Below are 21,465 nucleotides of genomic sequence, written 5' to 3'. Positions count from 1 at the left end.
CAGGCCGAAAGACCATACACTTGAGTGTACAATTCCTATATTTCAGACCGAAACACCATACACTTGAGTGTACAGTTCCTATATTTCAGACCGAAACACCATACACTTGAGTGTACAGTTCCTATATTTCAGGCCAAAAGACCATACACTTGAGTGTACAGTTCCTATATTTCAGGCCAAAAGACCATACACTTGAGTGTACAATTCCTATATTTCAGGCCGAAACACCATACACTTGGGTGTACAGTTCCTATATTTCAGACCGAAACACCATACACTTGTGTGTACTTTGATTGTAGGTTTCCTTTCCATTTACAATCTACTTAGTCTTTCAGTCCCATAACAATTTAATTAGAAAGTAATAACAATTATATGAGGCAAGTTTCATAATCTCTCATATGAAAAGGAACCCTATATCTTCACATCGCTCCAGTTTCTATCGTACGGTAACTCTTACACCTGCGCCATCTTTAATTACGAATAAATACTTTAATCAGACGGTGCGATCCAATTACAAATATATAAAACAAATAAATACACTGTGTTGTGGTCACAAGAAAAGTCCAGATATATCTTCATACCAGAAAATTCTTAGAAATCAAGCTAATTTCCTGTGCATGTTACAAGTGTTTATATAGAGGTGTTTGACCGCGATTTACTTGTGTAGAGTAAATCGTGTGAAAAATTGCGAAAAAGGCTTCATTGAGATGCCTGTACGACAGCTAAAGCAATATGCATCATAGTGCCTAGGTATATGTCTTTTCCTGTTTTGTTTTTTTCTTTTTTAGCTTTATTCAGTAAAATATTACAGTGTGAAGTATCGATAACTATGTGGGCATGTTCTTCAGACAAATGACCAGTGTGTAGCGTACTAGCACAACACTTTATATTCGAGATGGGAAGTTTTCCTTATATATATATATGACGTCATAGAATGGACACGACAATCTGTGATTCACCACTGTATCATTATATATATATATAACAACAAGGATTGGACACGACAATCTATAAAAGTAATTTTCCCGCCAAAATATGATTTTTGTAAGCTACATTTGTGATAAAGAGAAACAGTAACCCTGATGAAAAATGTTGAAATCAGGGTTCCTGATAATAATACCAGGGACCACTCCTATTTACGGTAGAGTGGATATGTGTTAAATATCAGGATTTGATAACGACTGTTGTGTTACAGTTAAGTGTTACAATGAAACGTATGGCTGGTGATTACGATTGCTAACTACAAAAAAGAAATTTACGCTAACTCGTGTGTTTGTTAAACACGCTGATTGTCCAGTGACTCCTGACTATTGATTACAGTCAATTTATATATGCATATGCTGTATACCCATATCAAGGATTGTCATTGGCTGTCATCGGCTGTGGAGGCAGCGCTGATTGTTGTCTCCCCGCATCGATTGCTTCGGTGGTCCGCTTCACCACCCGTTCTGTATCTCTGGTAGTGTCACACGTATCCGGCTCGGCTCGTCATCCTCTCACGTTTTGAGGGTAGATGTAATATAAAGCCTGACATACGATATTATAAACCTGATCACGACCGTTTAAAAATTAATGTATGTCAATAACTGAAAGCATTAGTACTGTGATATAAACAGTGTTGGTGGTAGGGCACTAGGTGAGCATCAGCAGCGGTCTGTGGCACGGATAGGTGGGTGTTGACACTGCTTATAAACAATGTGTTTCAACAAGGGCCCTCACAACTCTGCTTGACCAACTAAGGCGAGTAGTTCCCAATGCCTGTCAGTCCTGTGTGAAGACACCCTAGCAGTGTGATGAATATTGGTGGGTTATCTTTAAGCTTTTACTGCCTACTTGTGTTTCTACAGGGGGCGATATGTGGTGTTATGGCTTATAGACACCGTAATGCCAATTATAAAAGGATATCGTGGAGACTGAAACTTCTGAGAAAGATCTATGCACAGTTCGATGATACTGAGGACCTTTTAAAAGTTACCGACAGAAGACATTCAGAAAAGTATTCCGCTGACCCGGATCATAAAGCCAACATTTACTACGATACAATATCCGATCATCATTTACCAATAATAGGTGAGTATGGTTTTAGTATCCTGTACAGCAACATCTATCAACAGCCTATTGATACACATTTGTTAATAGATCTATATACCTACTATATATATACCCCCGTAAACCTTTATATAATATACCTAGTAAATCTTTATATAATATATCCCCGTAAACCTTAATATAATAAACCCCGTAAACCTTTATATAATATACCCCGCAAATCTTTATATAATAAACCCCGTAAACCCCCGTAAACCTTTATATAATATACCTACGTAAACCTTTATATAATATACCCCGCAAATCTTTATATAATATACCCCAGTAAACCGTAATATAATATATCCCCGTAAACCTTAATATAATATACCCCGTAAACCTTTATATAATATACCCCCGTAAACCTTAATATAATATACACCGCAAATCTTTATATAATATACCCCAGTAAACCTTTATATAATATACCCCGTAAACCTTTATATGATATACCCCGTAAACCTTTATATAATATACCCCCGTAAACCTTAATATAATATATCCCCGTAAAACTTAATATAATATACCCCGTAAACCTTTATATGATATACCCCGTAAACCTTTATATGATATACCCCGTAAACCTTTATATGATATACCCCGTAAACCTTTATATAAATATACCCCCGTAAACCTTTATGTAATATACCCCGTAAACCGTTATATGATATACCCCGTAAACCTTAATATAATATACCCCGTAAACCTTTATATGATATACCCCCATAAACCTTTATATAATATACCCCCTAAACCTTTATATAATATACCCCCGTAAACCTTAATATAATATACCCCGTAAACCTTTATATAATATACCCCGCAAATCTTTATATAATATACCCCAGTAAACCGTAATATAATATATCCCCGTAAACCTTAATATAATATACCCCGTAAACCTTTATATAATAAACCCCGTAAACCTTTATATGATATACCCCCGTAAACCTTTATATAATATACCCCGCAAATCTTTATATAATATACCCCGTAAACCTTTATATAATATACCCCCGTAAACCTTTATGTAATATACCCTTGTAAACCTTTATATAAGATACCTCGGAAACCTTTATATAATATACCCCGATATATGATATACCCCCGTAAACCTTTATATAATATACCCTTGTAAACCTTTATATAATATACCCCCATAAACCTTTATATAATATACCCCGTAAACCTTTATATAATATACCCCCATAAACCTTTATATAATATACCCCCATAAACCTTTATATAATATACCCAAGTAAACCGTTATATAATATACCCAAGTAAACCGTTATATAATATTCCCCGTAAACATTTATATAATATACCTCCATAAACCGTTATATAATATACCCCCGTAAACCTTTATATAATATACCCCCATAAACCTTTATATAATATACCCAAGTAAACCGTTATATAATATACCCAAGTAAACCGTTATATGATATTCCCCGTAAACCTTTATATAATATACCCAAGTAAACCGTTATATAATATTCCCCGTAAACCTTTATATACTATACCCCGAAAACATTTATATAATATACCCCATAAATTTCTATAAAATATAAACCGTTATATGATATATCTCCCCTCAACCGTTATATGATGTATCTACCCTCAACCGTTATATGATATATCTCCCCTCAACCGTTATATGTTATATCTACCCTCAACCGTTATATGATATATCTCCCCTCAACCGTTATATGATGTATCTACCCTCAACCGTTATATGATATATCTCCCCTCAACCGTTATATGTTATATCTACCCTCAACCGTTATATGATATATCTCCCCTCAACCGTTATATGATATATCTCCCCTCAACCGTTATTTGATATATCCCCTCAACCGTTATATGTTATACCCCTCACAACCGTTATATGTTATATCCCCCCTCAACCGTTATATGATATATGCCCTGTAAATCTTTATATGGTAACTTTTATATGATGTATGCTCTTAATACTATTCCCCATGTTATTTTTGTATAATAGTCATACTCTTTAATATGTATATCATATATTCTTCTATTGACATAGTTTATAAGATCTACTCTTTGGTTGGTGGTTTTATTTTGCTCTTTTACAAGTTTTGTTACGTTGTTGAGCTCTCATCTTTAAGACGATTTTAGTATGAACAAATCAAAAAGATATTTTACATGTTAAAATACGATTGTTCATAATGTGTCGATATGTGAAGAGGATAAGTGAACGTTATGCGTGTCAAATACCTTTGTAGTATTCTTCTTTGCGCTTTTACACGTGAAGGAGATAAATATTCTGTATACTATGTCATACGGAGGAGATAAATACTCTGTATACTATGTCATACGGAGATAAATACTCTCAATGCTATACTACATGACGCAAATAAATATCCTGTATACTATATCATGTGAAGCGGATGAATACTTGGTACGCTACATCACGTGAAGTACAAACATATTTTGTACACTATATCACGTGAAGTACAAACACATTTTGTACACTATATCACGTGAAGTACAAACATATTTTGTACACTATATCACGTGAAGTACAAACATATTTTGTACGCTATATCACGTGATAGAGATAAACATTATGTATACTATATAAAGTGAAGAAGGTAAACGTTCTGTATGCCATATTAGGTGAAGCAGATAAATACTATGTAAACTATATCACATTAAGTAAATGAATCATCTGTGTACTTTTTCACGTGCAGCAGATAAATATTCTGTACACTATATCACGTGAAGAATGTGAATATTCTGTATTCTATATCACGTGGAGCAGATAAAGACCATACTATGCTATATCCTGTGAGTGAAATAAATATTCTGTACGCTATATCACGGAAGGAGCTAGATACGCTGCAAACGATATCACGTGAAGAAGGTACTGTATCTTAGTACATGTGGGGGAAAACATAATTTGAAAATGATATGATATGACATATAGAATTAAAAGTATCTAGTGGTAGCTGAAGGGTAAACAGGGAAACTATATTTGTTCAAATTGTATTGTTTTCCGTGCGACAATTGAAGCACGATAATTACATAAGATATTTCTACATTTTATCAGACATTATAGAAACAATGGTTTCTGGTGGGGAACATTTCATTGGACATTATAGAAACAATGGTTTCTGGTGGGGAACATTTCATTGGGCACTGTAAAACAATGGTTTCTGGTGGGGAACATTTCATTGGACATTATAGAAACAATGGTTTCTGGTGGGAACATTTCATTGGACATTATAGAAACAATGGTTTCTGGTGGGGAACATTTCATTGGGCATTATAGAATCAATGGTTTCTGGTGGGGAACATTTCATTGGACATTATAGAAACAATGGTTTCTGGTGGGGAACATTTCATTGGACATTATAGAAACAATGGTTTCTGGTGGGAACATTTCATTGGACATTATAGAATCAATGGTTTCTGGTGGGGAACATTTCATTGGACATTATAGAAACAATGGTTTCTGGTGGGGAACATTTCATTGGACATTATAGAAACAATGGTTTCTGGTGGGGAACATTTCATTGGACATTATAGAAACAATGGTTTCTGGTGGGGAACATTTCATTGGACATTATAGAAACAATGGTTTCTGGTGGGGAACATTTCATTGGACATTATAGAAACTATGGTTTCTGGTGGGGAACATTTCATTGGACATTATAGAAACAATGGTTTCTGGTGGGGAACATTTCATTGGACGTTTTAGAAACGATGGTTTCTGGTGGGGAACATTTCATTGGACATTATAGAAACAATGGTTTCTGGTGGGGAACATTTCATTGGACATTATAGAAACAATGGTTTCTGGTGGGGAACATTTCATTGGGCACTGTAAAACAATGGTTTCTGGTGGGGAACATTTCATTGGACATTATAGAAACAATGGTTTCTGGTGGGGAACATTTCATTGGGCACTGTAAAACAATGGTTTCTGGTGGGGAACATTTCATTGGACATTATAGAAACAATGGTTTCTGGTGGGGAACATTTCATTGGACGTTGTAGAAACGATGGTTTCTGGTGGGGAACATTTCATTGGACGTTTTAGAAACGATGGTTTCTGGTGGGGAACATTTCATTGGACATTATAGAAACAATGGTTTCTGGTGGGGAACATTTCATTGGACGTTGTAGAAACGATGGTTTCTGGTGGGGAACATTTCATTGGACATTTAAGAAACAATGGTTTCTGCTGGGAATAATTTCATTGGACATTGTAGAAACAATGGTTTCTGGTGGGGAACATTTCAATGGATATTTAAGAAACAATGGTTTCTGGTGGGAATAATTTCATTGGACATTGTAGAAACAATACATATCGCACTATACAGGTTATCATATATATGTAATACAAATTAGAACATTTCTGTAAAAAAACAATTAAAATTTAGCAATACCCTTAAAATATATGGTAATGCACTATGAGATAGATTTTGATGAGAGAAACATGTTGTAATAAACTGACAAATATTTTGTAATGCACTGTAAACTTTTCAAATACGCTGTAAAAGATATTGGGCGTCTAGTTACTGGTGATTTAAGTATAATACAACATGGTAAGCTATGAGAACTTTCCAATTCTGCTGAAAATCATGCCAGAGAATAGATGAACGAATGGTCTAGTATTCTTAAAATAATACGCTGTTTGAAATCTGAAATGAAATCGAGACACGATTCAATGTTCTTCGATTCTAATCCTAAATCCACACTTAGTGTGCTTGTAGATAAAGCGTCCGATATCTTGTCTGCAGACACTATTACGGTTCCTACATACAGAAAGAAACAGTCATGCTTGACATCATAGGAAACTCCACCTATATATTATGCAAACTTTCGAAAGAAGAACTACTGGCTAATCATGCTTCAGCAATACGATCATCTATATTCCATTTCAATGATAAGGATACGTACATACCTCGTTTATATTGGATTCACAAGAATCCAGTTCATTAAATTTGTCTCAAGACCAACTCAATTCATCATCCCATGAAATCGACATAAGCAAGATTCAGTCCTAAAATATACATATATATATATAAACGTTAACACACTACAGTATGTGTCTATATAAACTGTAACACACTACAGTATGTGTCTAAACTTTAACACACTACAGTATGTGTCTAAACTTTAACACACTACAGTATGTGTCTATATAAACTGTAACACACTACAGTATGTGTCTATATAAACGTTAACACACTACATTATGTGTCTATGTAAACTTTAACACACTACAGTATGTGTCTATATAAACGTTAACACACTACAGTATGTGTCTATATAAACTGTAACACACCACAGCATGTGTCTATATAAACTGTAACACACTACAGTATGTGTCTATATAAACTGTAACACACTACAGTATGTGTCTATATAAACTGTAACACACTACAGTATGTGTATATATAAACTGTAACACACTACAGTATGTGTCTATATAAACTTTAATACACTACAGTATGTGTCTATATAAACTGTAACACACTACAGTATGTGTCTATATAAACGTTAACACACTACAGTATGTGTCTATATAAACTGTAACACACTACAGTATGTATCTATATAAACTGTAACACACTACAGTATGTGTCTATGTGAACTTTAATACACTACAGTATGTGTCTATGTGAACTTTAATACACTACAGTATGTGTCTATATAAACTGTAACACACTACAGTATGTGTCTATATAAACGTTAACACACTACAGTATGTGTCTATGTGAACTGTAACACACTACAGTATGTGTCTATGTGAACTTTAATACACTACAGTATGTGTCTATATAAACGTTAATACACTACAGCATGTGTCTATATAAACTGTAACACACTACAGTATGTGTCTATGTGAACTGTAACACACTACAGTATGTGTCTATGTGAACTTTAATACACTACAGTATGTGTCTATATAAACGTTAATACACCACAGTATGTGTCTATATAAACTGTAACACACTACATTATGTGTCTATGTGAACTGTAACACACTACAGTATGTGTCTATGTGAACTTTAATACACTACAGTATGTGTCTATATAAAATGTAACACACTACACTATGTGTCTATATAAATTATAACACACTACAGTATGTGTCTATATAAACGTTAATACACTAGAGTATGTGTCTATATAAACTTAAATACTAAAGTATGTGTCTTTATAAATTGTAAGACGTGATATTGTACATAGTATATTCATAAAACACTGACATAATAGACTGTCAGGTGTATTTTGACGCAAGAGACGCCCTACAAACTTTGATGGTAAACTTACTTCCGGTTCATCAGAGCGTTAATATTCTAAATGACGATGAGAGACTTTCAGAATTCCTACATGGAGGAGAAACTATGGCACCAACTGTAAGTTCAGAACACTGGAAACTAATCATGGTCGAACCAGCAAAAACATTATACCAGATGAAAGCAGCACTTGGTCAATGGCTGCAACGTGTGTAATATTGTATGTGTTTTTAGCGATAATATAATGTGTGAAGTAACTCAGTGGTAAAAAAATGGTGAAACATTCAGGATAAAAGGTTAAAGATCAACTGATGTAAATATGAAACATAATATTTATCAAAAATATTAATTACTATATGTTTATATAACATTTTTTTCCTATATATTTTGTTTGATGATCTTCACTTGTTGGAGGAAATACAGATGTTCAATTTAAATTAATTCAATTCAATTCTAGTCTCTTACACTTTAATTTCATGTCACAAAATTTAGACCGTTTTGTATGAAGCAATGACGTAAGTTGTCAGACCGTAAATGTGTTCAGTAATACAACGTGTTCCTTAGGGAGTTCCACTTAACTTTGAAGTTCTAATTGTAATGACTGCAGTGCTACGTCATATAATGCATATTTTAGTGTGTTTAATTATTAAGCGACAGGGAGCGATGTGAGTACTCAGTCATTATGAACATACCAAATGTCATAGGATAACCCCCGCATTAGGAATAACCAGCTTTATGTGACGATTAACTTCACAAATCTTGTCTTCGAGACATATAAGATATATCCTATATCATTGTTATAATGTTGGAAACTGCTGACAATGTAGTGACAAAGTGCAGTGTGACGAGGTAAGTGCTTCCATTGTATCATGACCTTGGGTTTTTCACCGATGTTGGAGCGAAAACAAAGGAACGTGTGTCGGAAATCCATTTAGTTCAAGCCATATCAAGGTTTCAGATATAAAACGGAAAGAAAAGAGAAGATTTTGTTTTCTGAATGGAAATTAGCTGGGTGTGGGAGGACATTCCGCGATAAGACGATCCGTAATTTTGTTTGTAACTGATACACAACTATGCCGCATTTTATACAAAACAGTCTCCTAGGTGATATGACAAGAAATCACTTATCGATGATTATCGCACATTTTTCCGTCACTGCCACAAATACTCTCAAATTCCATCAACATTTCAACGAAAATAGGATAGGATTTTGTAACAGATTGTCTGTGGAGACAACAATGTATGTGACATCCTCAATCAATAGGGAAAACTTGTAGCTATCAGAAAAGAGAGAGCTGATTGGTGTCACGTGACTGTGTGCCCTTTATTTATCTATTCATTTTGCCATCAATCTGTAGGTGACACTATCTCGTCACAATGGTGAAGAGGAGTTACGGTCTGATATTGGTCACTATGAATACGGCCGAAGGTCGGTCACAATGGTTTGGTCACTAGTACCATGGCTTGAGGCTGGACACTATGGAGTGGTCAGTTGGTTGGTTGGTTGGTTGACAGGTTTTCGTTTCCCTGACTCCTCCCATTTCCGGGTATCGTGTTCTCGCGACGTGAGGGGGCGACTTGAACCCCACTCAGTGGGCGGAACCGTCTGTAGCGCTGATCGTTTGATTATACTAGTTTTGGTAGACGGCTCCAGGGCCGAATGGCCCCTTATCATAACTTTCGTAGTTGAAACGTGTCCCGGAGCTGAAAAGAAGAGTTGGGGGCCTATGTAGATTAGGGTAATTTTGAAGCCCGTTTAATGCCTTAAAATAATTATATTAGTGGTCAGTAAGGTCATGACCTGATATAAGTCACTATCGACACGACATTAGATCGGTCACCATAAACTGGTCTGTATACAGGGACCTGTAATAATGTTTCTCGGGATGAGGGCTTGTTTGGTACTCTACAGCTATAAAAGATAACAAACGCGATGAATACCAAAGGGAAATGTTGGTGGAATTCAGCTAAATACTGTTCAATGTTCATACCTTGTTAAACGATAGTCATTCTCTTGGTCTACAGAAATCCTAGAAATCTCACTTGTCTAGAAGTAATTGTTAGTCATTAGGGGCCAAATACGGTACTTCTGAGCAATTCTTGAGCACAGCTATATGACACATTCAACATTATATCAAACAATATGTCGAATTTTACCTACAGTGTCACCGTTTTCGTCGCTTCCTGGTGCAGGGAGATCTATATTGTCATACAAACATGGAGAAAATGTTCCGAAGAAGTCAGCTTTCCCCATTAAAAAATAAGGCAACATCAGAGTGTAAAAATAAAGTGTTCCAACAGACATTTATACTTAGTGGTATCGTGATGTTAATAAGTCAGTGTTCCTCTAATAATTTACACTAAATAAGTAAGTGTTCTCCCAACAATTTACACTCCGACCATTTACACTAAACAAGGCGACATCACGGTGTTAACAAGTCAGTGTTCTCCTAACCATAGACACTAAACAAGGCGACATCACGGTGTTAACAAGTCAGTGTTCCCCTAACCATTGACACTGAACAAGGCGACATCACGGTGTTAACAAGTCAGTGTTCCCCTAACCATTGACACTGAACAAACGACATCACGGTGTTAACAAGTCAGTGTTCCCCTAACCATTGACACTGAACAAACGACATCACGGTGTTAACAAGTCAGTGTTCCCCTAACCATTGACACTGAACAAGGCGACATCACGGTGTTAACAAGTCAGTGTTCCCCTAACCATTGACACTGAACAAGGCGACATCACGGTGTTAACAAGTCAGTGTTCCCCTAACCATAGACACTGAACAAACGACATCACGGTGTTAACAAGTCAGTGTTCCCCTCACGGTGTTAACAAGTCAGTGTTCCCCTAACCATTGACACTGAACAAGGCGACATCACGGTGTTAACAAGTCAGTGTTCCCCTAACCATTGACACTGAACAAGGCGACATCACGGTGTTAACAAGTCAGTGTTCCCCTAACCATTGACACTGAACAAACGACATCACTGTGTTAACAAGTCAGTGTTCCCCTAACCATTGACACTGAACAAGGCGACATCACGGTGTTAACAAGTCAGTGTTCCCCTAACCATTGACACTGAACAAGGCGACATCACGGTGTTAACAAGTCAGTGTTCCCCTAACCATTGACACTGAACAAGGCGACATCACGGTGTTAACAAGTCAGTGTTCCCCTAACCATAGACACTGAACAAGGCGACATCACGGTGTTAACAAGACAGTGTTCCCCTAACCATTGACACTAAACAAGGCGACATCACGGTGTTAACAAGACAGTGTTCCCCTAACCATTGACACTGAACAAGGCGACATCACGGTGTTAACAAGTCAGTGTTCCCCTAACCATTGACACTGAACAAGGCGACATCACGGTGTTAACAAGTCAGTGTTCCCCTAACCATTGACACTGAACAAGGCGACATCACGGTGTTAACAAGTCAGTGTTCCCCTAACCATTGACACTGAACAAGGCGACATCACGGTGTTAACAAGTCGGTGTTCCCCCCTAACCATTGACACTGAACAAGGCGACATCACGGTGTTAACAAGTCAGTGTTCCCCTAACCATAGACACTGAACAAGGCGACATCACGGTGTTAACAAGTCAGTGTTCCCCTAACCTTTTACACTGAACAAGGCGACATCACGGTGTTAACAAGTCAGTGTTCCCCTAACCTTTTACATTGAACAAGGCGACATCACGGTGTTAACAAGTCAGTGTTCCCCTAACCATAGACACTGAACAAGGCGACATCACGGTGTTAACAAGTCAGTGTTCCCCTAACCATAGACACTGAACAAGGCGACATCACGGTGTTAACAAGTCAGTGTTCCCCTAACCATTGACACTGAACAAGGCGACATCACGGTGTTAACAAGTCAGTGTTCCCCTAACCATTGACACTGAACAAGGCGACATCACGGTGTTAACAAGTCAGTGTTCCCCTAACCATAGACACTGAACAAGCGACATCACGGTGTTAACAAGTCAGTGTTCCCCTAACCATTGACACTGAACAAGGCGACATCACGGTGTTAAAAAGTCGGTGTTCCCCTAACCATAGACACTGAACAAGGCGACATCACGGTGTTAACAAGTCAGTGTTCCCCTAACCATAGACACTGAACAAGGCGACATCACGGTGTTAACAAGTCAGTGTTCCCCTAACCATAGACACTGAACAAGGCGACATCACGGTGTTAACAAGTCAGTGTTCCCCTAACAAGTCACTGTGTTAACAAGTCAGTGTTCCCCTAACCATTGACACTGAACAAGGCGACATCACGGTGTTAACAAGTCAGTGTTCCCCTAACCATTGACACTGAACAAGGCGACATCACTGTGTTAACAAGTCAGTGTTCCCCTAACCATTGACACTGAACAAGGCGACATCACGGTGTTAACAAGTCAGTGTTCCCCTAACCATTGACACTGAACAAGGCGACATCACGGTGTTAACAAGTCAGTGTTCCCTAACCATCACTGAACAAGGCGACATCACGGTGTTACAAGTCATTGACACACTGAACAAGGCGACATCACGGTGTTAACAAGTCAGTGTTCCCCTAACCATTGACACTGAACAAGGCGACATCACTGTGTTAACAAGTCAGTGTTCCCCTAACCATTGACACTGAACAAGGCGACATCACTGTGTTAACAAGTCAGTGTTCCCCTAACCATTGACACTGAACAAGGCGACATCACTGTGTTAACAAGTCAGTGTTCCCCTAACCATAGACACTGAACAAGGCGACATCACGGTGTTAACAAGTCAGTGTTCCCCTAACCATAGACACTGAACAAGGCGACATCACGGTGTTAACAAGTCAGTGTTCCCCTAACCTTTTACACTGAACAAACGACATCACGGTGTTAACAAGACAGTGTTCCCCTAACCATAGACACTGAACAAACGACATCACGGTGTTAACAAGTCAGTGTTCCTCTAACCATTGACACTGAACAAACGACATCACGGTGTTAACAAGTCAGTGTTCCCCTAACCTTTCCACAAACAAGGCGACATCACGATGCTAACAAGTCAGTGATCCCCTAACCATTGACACTGAACAAACGACATCACGGTGTTAACAAGTCAGTGTTCCTCTAACCATTGACACTGAACAAGGCGACATCACGGTGTTAACAAGTCAGTGATCCCCTAACCATTGACACTGAACAAGGCGACATCACGGTGTTAACAAGTCAGTGTTCCCCTAACCATAGACACTGAACAAGGCGACATCACGGTGTTAACAAGTCAGTGTTCCCCTAACCATTGACACTGAACAAACGACATCACGGTGTTAACAAGTCAGTGTTCCCCTAACCATTGACACTGAACAAACGACATCACGGTGTTAACAAGTCAGTGTTCCCCTAACCATTGACATTGAACAAGGCGACATCACGGTGTTAACAAGTCAGTGATCCCCTAACCATTGACATTGAACAAGGCGACATCACGGTGTTAACAAGTCAGTGTTCCCCTAACCATTGACACTGAACAAGGCGACATCACGGTGTTAACAAGTCAGTGTTCCCCTAACCATTGACACTGAACAAGGCGACATCACGGTGTTAACAAGTCAGTGTTCCCCTAACCATTGACACTGAACAAGGCGATATCACGGTGTTAACAAGTCAGTGTTCCCCTAACCATAGACACTGAACAAGGCGACATCACGGTGTTAACAAGTCAGTGTTCCCCTAACCATTGACACTGAACAAGTCGACATCACGGTGTTAACAAGTCAGTGTTCCTCTAACCATTGACACTGAACAAGTCGACATCACGGTGTTAACAAGTCAGTGTTCCTCTAACCATTGACACTGAACAAGTCGACATCACGGTGTTAACAAGTCAGTGTTCCCCTAACCATTGACACTGAACAAGGCGACATCACAGTGTTAACAATTCAGTGTTCCCCTAACCTTTCCACAAACAAGTCGACATCACAGTGTTAACAATTCAGTGTTCCCCTAACCTTTCCACAAACAAGTCGACATCACAGTGTTAAGAAGTCAGTGTTCCCCTAACCATTGACACTGAACAAGGCGACATCACTGAGTTAACAATTCAGTGTTCCCCTAACCATTGACACTGAACAAGGCGACATCACGATGTTAACAAGTCAGTGTTCCCCTAACCATTGACACTGAACAAACGACATCACGGTGTTAACAAGTCAGTGTTCCCCTAACCATAGACACTGAACAAGGCGACATCACGGTGTTAACAATTCAGTATTTCCTTAACCATTGACACTGAACAAGGCGACATCACGGTATTAACAAGTCAGTGTTCCCCTAACCATTGACACTGAACCAGGCGACATCACGGTATTAACAAGTCAGTACTCCCCTAACCATTGACACAGAACAAGGCGACATCACGATGCTAACAAGTCGGTGTTCCTCTAGTCATTTACCCTAAACAAGGCGACAACACATTGTAAGCTTCTTCATCGTTTACTGAACTCTACTTAAATCGTTACAGTTTCCTATCTGATAATTGGAATGCTGATAATATTTAGCGGTACATTCCTCGACAAGTATCTATTTTGAAAGATCGAAATCGAATTTACGATGTACATAAATAGAATACAGCTTTCAATGATGATTAATTGTCAACTTTCTGACAATATTTAGTTGTTTTTTACACAATGGTGTTTAATGTAACGTCACCCACGCTAAGCTCTGACAAAGCTGTCTACCCGTGTCAACACTACAATACTTATTTCTAAACAGTCAAACATCAATAACTGTCAACTCTTATTGAAACAAAATGTTTAGCATAAGTAGACTATTTCCGAGATAGCCATAGATCGATATCGTTAGAGGTAGAAAATCATTTACAAGCTCGAAAGTCGCAGTCTAGGACTACTCAAATGCACCAAGTACATAGTATGACTGTTAATTTTGGTGAGGTTTTACATTAAGCAAAATAAACATACCATGTATTACTGTTAACTTTAGACAGCTTTTATATCTAGTAAAGTTAACATACATTGTATCACTGTTAACTATAGACAGGTTTTACATCTAGTGAAGTTAAGTTACATTGTATCAATGTTAACTATGGACAGGTTTTACATCTAGTGAAGTTAAGTTACATTGTATCACTGTTAACTTTAGACAGGTTTACATCTAGTAAAGTTAAGTTACATTGTATCACTGGTAACTTTAGACAGGTTTTATATCTAGTGAAGTTAACATACATTGTATCACTGTTAACTTTAGACAGGTTTACATCTAGTGAAGTTAACATACATTGTATCACTGTTAACTTTAGACAGGTTAACATCTAGTGAAGTTAACATACATTGTATCAATGCTGATTTTGAGTATAGTTTTAATCTTGTCTTACCTGGGCTGGTAATGTTTGGTTCGTTGTAAGTTTTACCCGATCATTATTCTTTATTTTTATGAAATAGTATCTGAACTCAGCCTGATTTGGTGACATTGATACCCTTGTCACGCGACGATATCATACTTAGACACGCACTATTGCCAATTTGGCGTCTCTGAACCCGATCTTATTTAATGCCATTTTACCCACTAGATGTCGCCTACAGGAATCAACAGAAACATTACCCCATTACGGGGTTTTCATAGTAACGCCGGCATTGCGGGAAGCCTTGGATTTTCATTTATATGGATTCAATTCCTAACAAGCCCGGTTTTCATTTCTCCGTTAGCAGTCATCTAAATGTCATATTCTGTCTAAACAGCAGCCACGTAAAGGTTCTGTGCCTGAAAGTAACAGCGGTAGCAGAACCATATCTTCAAACGACTGTAACTTCGATTCGTTTGACATATTGTTTACACCTATATTATTAAAACGATGTACAGTATGTATGTAGATACCACTGTACTGTACTGTATGTAGTTACTCCTACACTCTATGTATGTAGATACTACTGTACTGTATGTAGTTACTCCTACACTCTATGTATGTAGATACTACTGTACTGTATGTAGATACTACTGTACTGTATGTAGTTACTCCTACACTCTATGTATGTAGATACTACTGTACTGAATATAGATACTCCTACATTCTATGTATGTAGATACTAATGTACTGTATGTAGATACTCTATGTTTGTAGATACTACTGTACTGTATGTAGTTACTCCTACACTCTATGTATGTAGATACTAATGTACTGTATGTAGATACTCTATGTTTGTAGATACAACTGTACTGTTTGTAGTTACTCCTACACTCTATGTATGTAGATACTACTGTACTGTATGTAGTTACTCCTATACTCTATGTATGTAGATACTACTGTACTGTATGTGGTTACTCCTACACTCTATGTATGTAGATACTACTGTACTGTATGTAGATACTCTATGTTTGTAGATACAACTGTACTGTTTGTAGTTACTCCTACACTCTATGTATGTAGATACTACTGTACTGTATGTAGTTACTCCTATACTCTATGTATGTAGATACTACTGTACTGTATGTAGATACTCCTACACTCTATGTATGTAGATACTAATGTACTGTATGTAGATACTCTATGTTTGTAGATACAACTGTACTATTTGTAGTTACTCCTACACTCTATGTATGTAGATACTAATGTACTGTATGTAGATACTCTATGTTTGTAGATATAACTGTACTGTTTGTAGTTACTCCTACACTCTATGTATGTAGATACTACTGTACTGTATGTAGTTACTCCTACACACTATGTATGTAGATACTACTGTACTGTATGTAGATATTACTGTACTGTATGTAGATACTACTGTACTGTATGTAGTTACTCCTATACTCTATTTATGTAGATACTACTGTACTGTATGTGGTTACTACTGTACTGTATGTAGTAACTCCTACACTCTATGTATGTAGATACTACTGTACTGTATGTAGTTACTCCTACACTCTATTTACGTAGATACTACTGTACTGTATGTAGTTACTCCTTCACTCTATGTATGTAGATACTACTGTACTGTATGCAGTTACTCCTACACTCTATGTATGTAGATACTACTGTACTGTATGTAGTTACTCCTACACTCTATGTATGTAGATACTACTGTACTGTATGTAGTTACTCCTACACTCTATGTATGTAGATACTACTGTACTGTATGTAGTTACTCCTACTCTATGTATCTACACTCTATGTATGTAGATACTACTGTACTGTATGTGGTTACTCCTACATTCTATGTATGTAGATACTACTGTACTGTATGTATGTAGATACTACTGTACTGTATGTAGATACTACTGTACTGTATGTAGATACTCCTATACTCTATGTATGTAGATACTACTGTACTGTATGTAGATACTACTGTACTGTATGTGGTTACTCCTATACTCTATGTATGTAGATACTACTGTACTGTATGTATGTAGATACTACTGTACTGTATGTAGATACTACTGTACTGTATGTGGTTACTCCTATACTCTATGTATGTAGATACTACTGTACTGTACTGTATGTAGATACTACTGTACTGTATGTATGTAGATACTACTGTACTGTATGTAGATACTACTGTACTGTATGTAGTTACTCCTATACTCTGTGTGTAGGTACTACTCTACGGTGTGTATGTTCTGTGTTGTCGTTTTTTGTTTATATGTGAAATTGGATTTTTTAAAAATATTAATTATGAAGTTATTTGTCTTTACTAGAATGTGCTGATAAGGAGAACGAGATACCATGCCCAACTCCGATCGGAAAAAGTAAATACTATTGTATACGCCGGAAAGCCCTGTGTGACAGGAAAATCCACTGTCCTCATGGAGAGGATGAAAACCTGGTCGCTTGCATGTTCTACAAATCGGTAAGTGCCGTGGTCTCTGAAATCAGTATGTATATAAAAATCCGGTTTTTATGTTAATAACCGTAGCGACTATACAACAATAACTGATCTGAGTACACCTTGATGAAATTAGATGACATGACCACACGGAGACATCGTACAAGTTTTGTCTGCCGAAATGTATACTATTTAAATACCAACCATTCTTGCCGGAGTTAACTCCCTTGAACAAACGTTACGTAAATGGTTCATGTTATATATACTGAAACGATTGATTCCATGTGATTTACAACATTACACAATAAAGGATTAGCAGTGTAGACTTGTAGTAGTTATTTCTGTAGTTTGTAAAAGAAGAGCACTTTTGATTGGTTGTTTGAAAGAAGGCATTTCATTAGATGGGTAGTCGTATAAATAGAGGTTCCACCATACAAAAGGCTCCCTCGGATGCTGACAGACGAACGTAAAGGATCTCTAGCTGAGAATAAAAGGTAACAGTGACCAAGCTGAAAAAGTTTGGGCCTAGCTGAATAAGTTAGGGCTCCACTGTAATCCTTTAAAATCGGAACCAATAATCCTTACACGTCTTATACAAATGTACAAAGTCACGGGAGATCATAGTACAGGGTAATGTGTAGTTGATCAGGTACAGTGACAGGGTGCCGAGGCACAAGTTTTGCCGAGACACAGTGTATAGCTGACTTGGTCCAAGTGGTTGAGGCAAAAGGTGACGCAGTCAATGCACGTGTGTCGCGGTGAAGGCTGACCTGGTCAAAGTGTGTCACGGTCAAGTTTGTACAGTCACGGGTGTTGTGGTGAAAGGTTAATTATTTACTACCGACACAGGGTGGCGTGTATATATGTGATATAGTGTTTTAGTTGGTATTGAGACTCTATACATATCAGTGTTAAGGTGCAATAAATGTTAGTTATCTACCGGGTGTAGTTTAGAGTATAGTTATTGAATTCGTATAGTTTATATAATTATTTGAGTCGGGTAGACAGGCCAGTATTTTGTATATATATGGTGGGCGTTTTACTATTTGTTAAACAGTTACTGGGTCCAAGATAGAACTTGGTAACGAACTGACAGTACGCATCCGTTGCAATACTATCAAACTACTGATGATAAGTTGAGTTTGATCAAAATCAATATTATCAGAATGTAATATCAATCAATAAAATGATTTTTATCATTATTTCTGTATGTTGTAATATATTTTTGGTGGTTGAATAGAAATTGAAAGAATGCAAATATGCTGGCACCCTAAATTCTGAAAAAATACAAATAAAGGATTAAGCATATTATAAAGGACTTAAATCTGTGAAGTACACAAGGGATAGACACAGTAATCCTTACACGTAGAAATAAAAATTTAATACCCATGAAAATATGACTCCACATAATAACGTGAATCATTATGTAAATGATCGTTCCAACTAAACAATAACTGACCTTGACCAAATTTTGATGAAACTATCGCAAATGCGCTTGAAAGAATCAGTGTTGCAAAACTTCTTAATGACTCGAAAATTTCATAATCTATGGTTCACTACTGAAAAGATCAGTATATTGTCTTGTCTACAATGAAACCCGTTGATGGTATGATGAATAAAAATCTAAAAACAAAAACAAGTAACTGCTGCAACACTCAGACAAAGTAAAATCATTTGAAGGTAATTAACAACCTATACTAGCGGAATTTGTATTAGCGTTATGTATATATCAGTAATACTGTATCAGTGTTCTGAACATCCCGCGGCAACAGGTTATGATTAAATTAAAATCACAGATTTCATACATTATTCATTTGAGATGCAGTTTTGCATTATACATTTTAGATGCAGCAACAGATATATATTTATTACAGGCTAGATTCTAATAAAAATATGAAGAAACGAAGTTAAAATCAATAGGCCTCACTTCGTTATGGGGACATACTAAATGGATAGAAATATTGAACAATTTGTTTTCTTGCTAAATGTTTTGAAGTGTCACTATCTATTCCAACACCTTTTCTGAATGATCGTAACAGATTTGTGACTATGTCCTTTGTGATGTTATTCTTAGTTGTATAAAAGGCTGGCTCGTTTTCGATGTCATTGAGACAAGACAGTCGTCGTAAAAAGAAGAAACACATATATATATATATTTTAACGTGGAGGGTTATAGCGAACGAAGACACGATGGCTTTACTTCACCTCGACTTCTTGGAGAATTTGTCTTCGATTTTAGTGAAGCGTCTTCATTTTGAATTTTGTTTTGTGTTAATTTCCTCTTCACCAACCTGTTATTCTGACAAATCACGATTTTCTCTTTACAGATAAATATGAAAATCAACGAGGTCTATGCTGCAATGTCTTTGCTAAATAGACTAGGGCGAAACAATACGACGGATAACATGCGATTGTGAACATCAGTTGTGTCAACATCACAGACATTTGAATGATGGTCACGTGGTTCTTCGTCGTCTGGTGATTGGTTATCAGAGATAAAAAAAGAATACGACAACATACCTCAATGAAACTCCGTGAAATGGTGGGGTGTAACGCGTGTGAAAGGTGTCATTATTAAGGCTAAAGGAACATCTGACGATTTTACTGTTCAGAAAACGTTATATATTGAAAAAAGGGGCAAAAACATGCACGTGCTTTATAGCAACTGTTTGGTTGTATTTTTGTTTTTAAAAGAAATAAACAATCAGATGGACTAAGTGACAAACTCGTTAACTTTACTCACAATTGGAAATAGAACTGGCAAAGTTAATTATAAAAATATTGTGTGAGAGTGGATACTACAAAAGAATGACGAATTTGACCTTTCTGTGGTTAGAAGAGAACAAGCTCCAATCTGAGGTATGACAGAAAATACAACAAAATATATCTTATTTTTCAATGGTTGAATAAAGCTGTAGACGTTCATCACGATTCTAACTGAATTTGTATTTTCAATGGTCATCTCAACCATTTAAATATATGGTACTATTTACCCTAATATCAATAAAACAGAGATAATCACTGTGTCAGGTTATAGACCAACACAATACAGTACAGAGATAATCAGTGTGTAGGTTATAGACCAACACAATACAGTACAGAGATAATCAGTGTCAGGTTATAGACCAACACAATACAGTACAGACATAATCAGTGTGTAGGTTATAGACCAACACAATACAGTACAGAGATAATCAGTGTGTAGGTTATAGACCAACACAATACAGTACAGAGATAATCAGTGTCAGGTTATAGACCAACACAATA

At 36.9% G+C, this 21,465-nt stretch overlaps 1 protein-coding gene across 1 annotated transcript; it reads left to right on the top strand.

Annotated features, from left to right (window-relative positions):
• The first annotated feature begins 1,793 nt into the window (after nt 1-1,793).
• On the top strand, nt 1,794-20,615 carry LOC132551534 (uncharacterized). The gene is made up of 3 exons (XM_060215685.1): nt 1,794-2,070; nt 18,071-18,222; nt 20,526-20,615. The coding sequence occupies exons 1-3, from the start codon at nt 1,794-1,796 to the stop codon at nt 20,613-20,615; spliced, it is 519 nt and encodes a 172-aa protein (XP_060071668.1).
• Nucleotides 20,616-21,465: the final 850 nt, after the last annotated feature.

Source organism: Ylistrum balloti, unplaced genomic scaffold, assembly GCF_031769215.1.
Source record: "Ylistrum balloti isolate Yb309-2 unplaced genomic scaffold, AGI_CSIRO_Ybal_v1 Utg370204, whole genome shotgun sequence".
NCBI lineage: Eukaryota > Metazoa > Mollusca > Bivalvia > Pectinida > Pectinidae > Ylistrum > Ylistrum balloti.
This window is presented reverse-complemented; position numbering and strand designations above follow the sequence as displayed.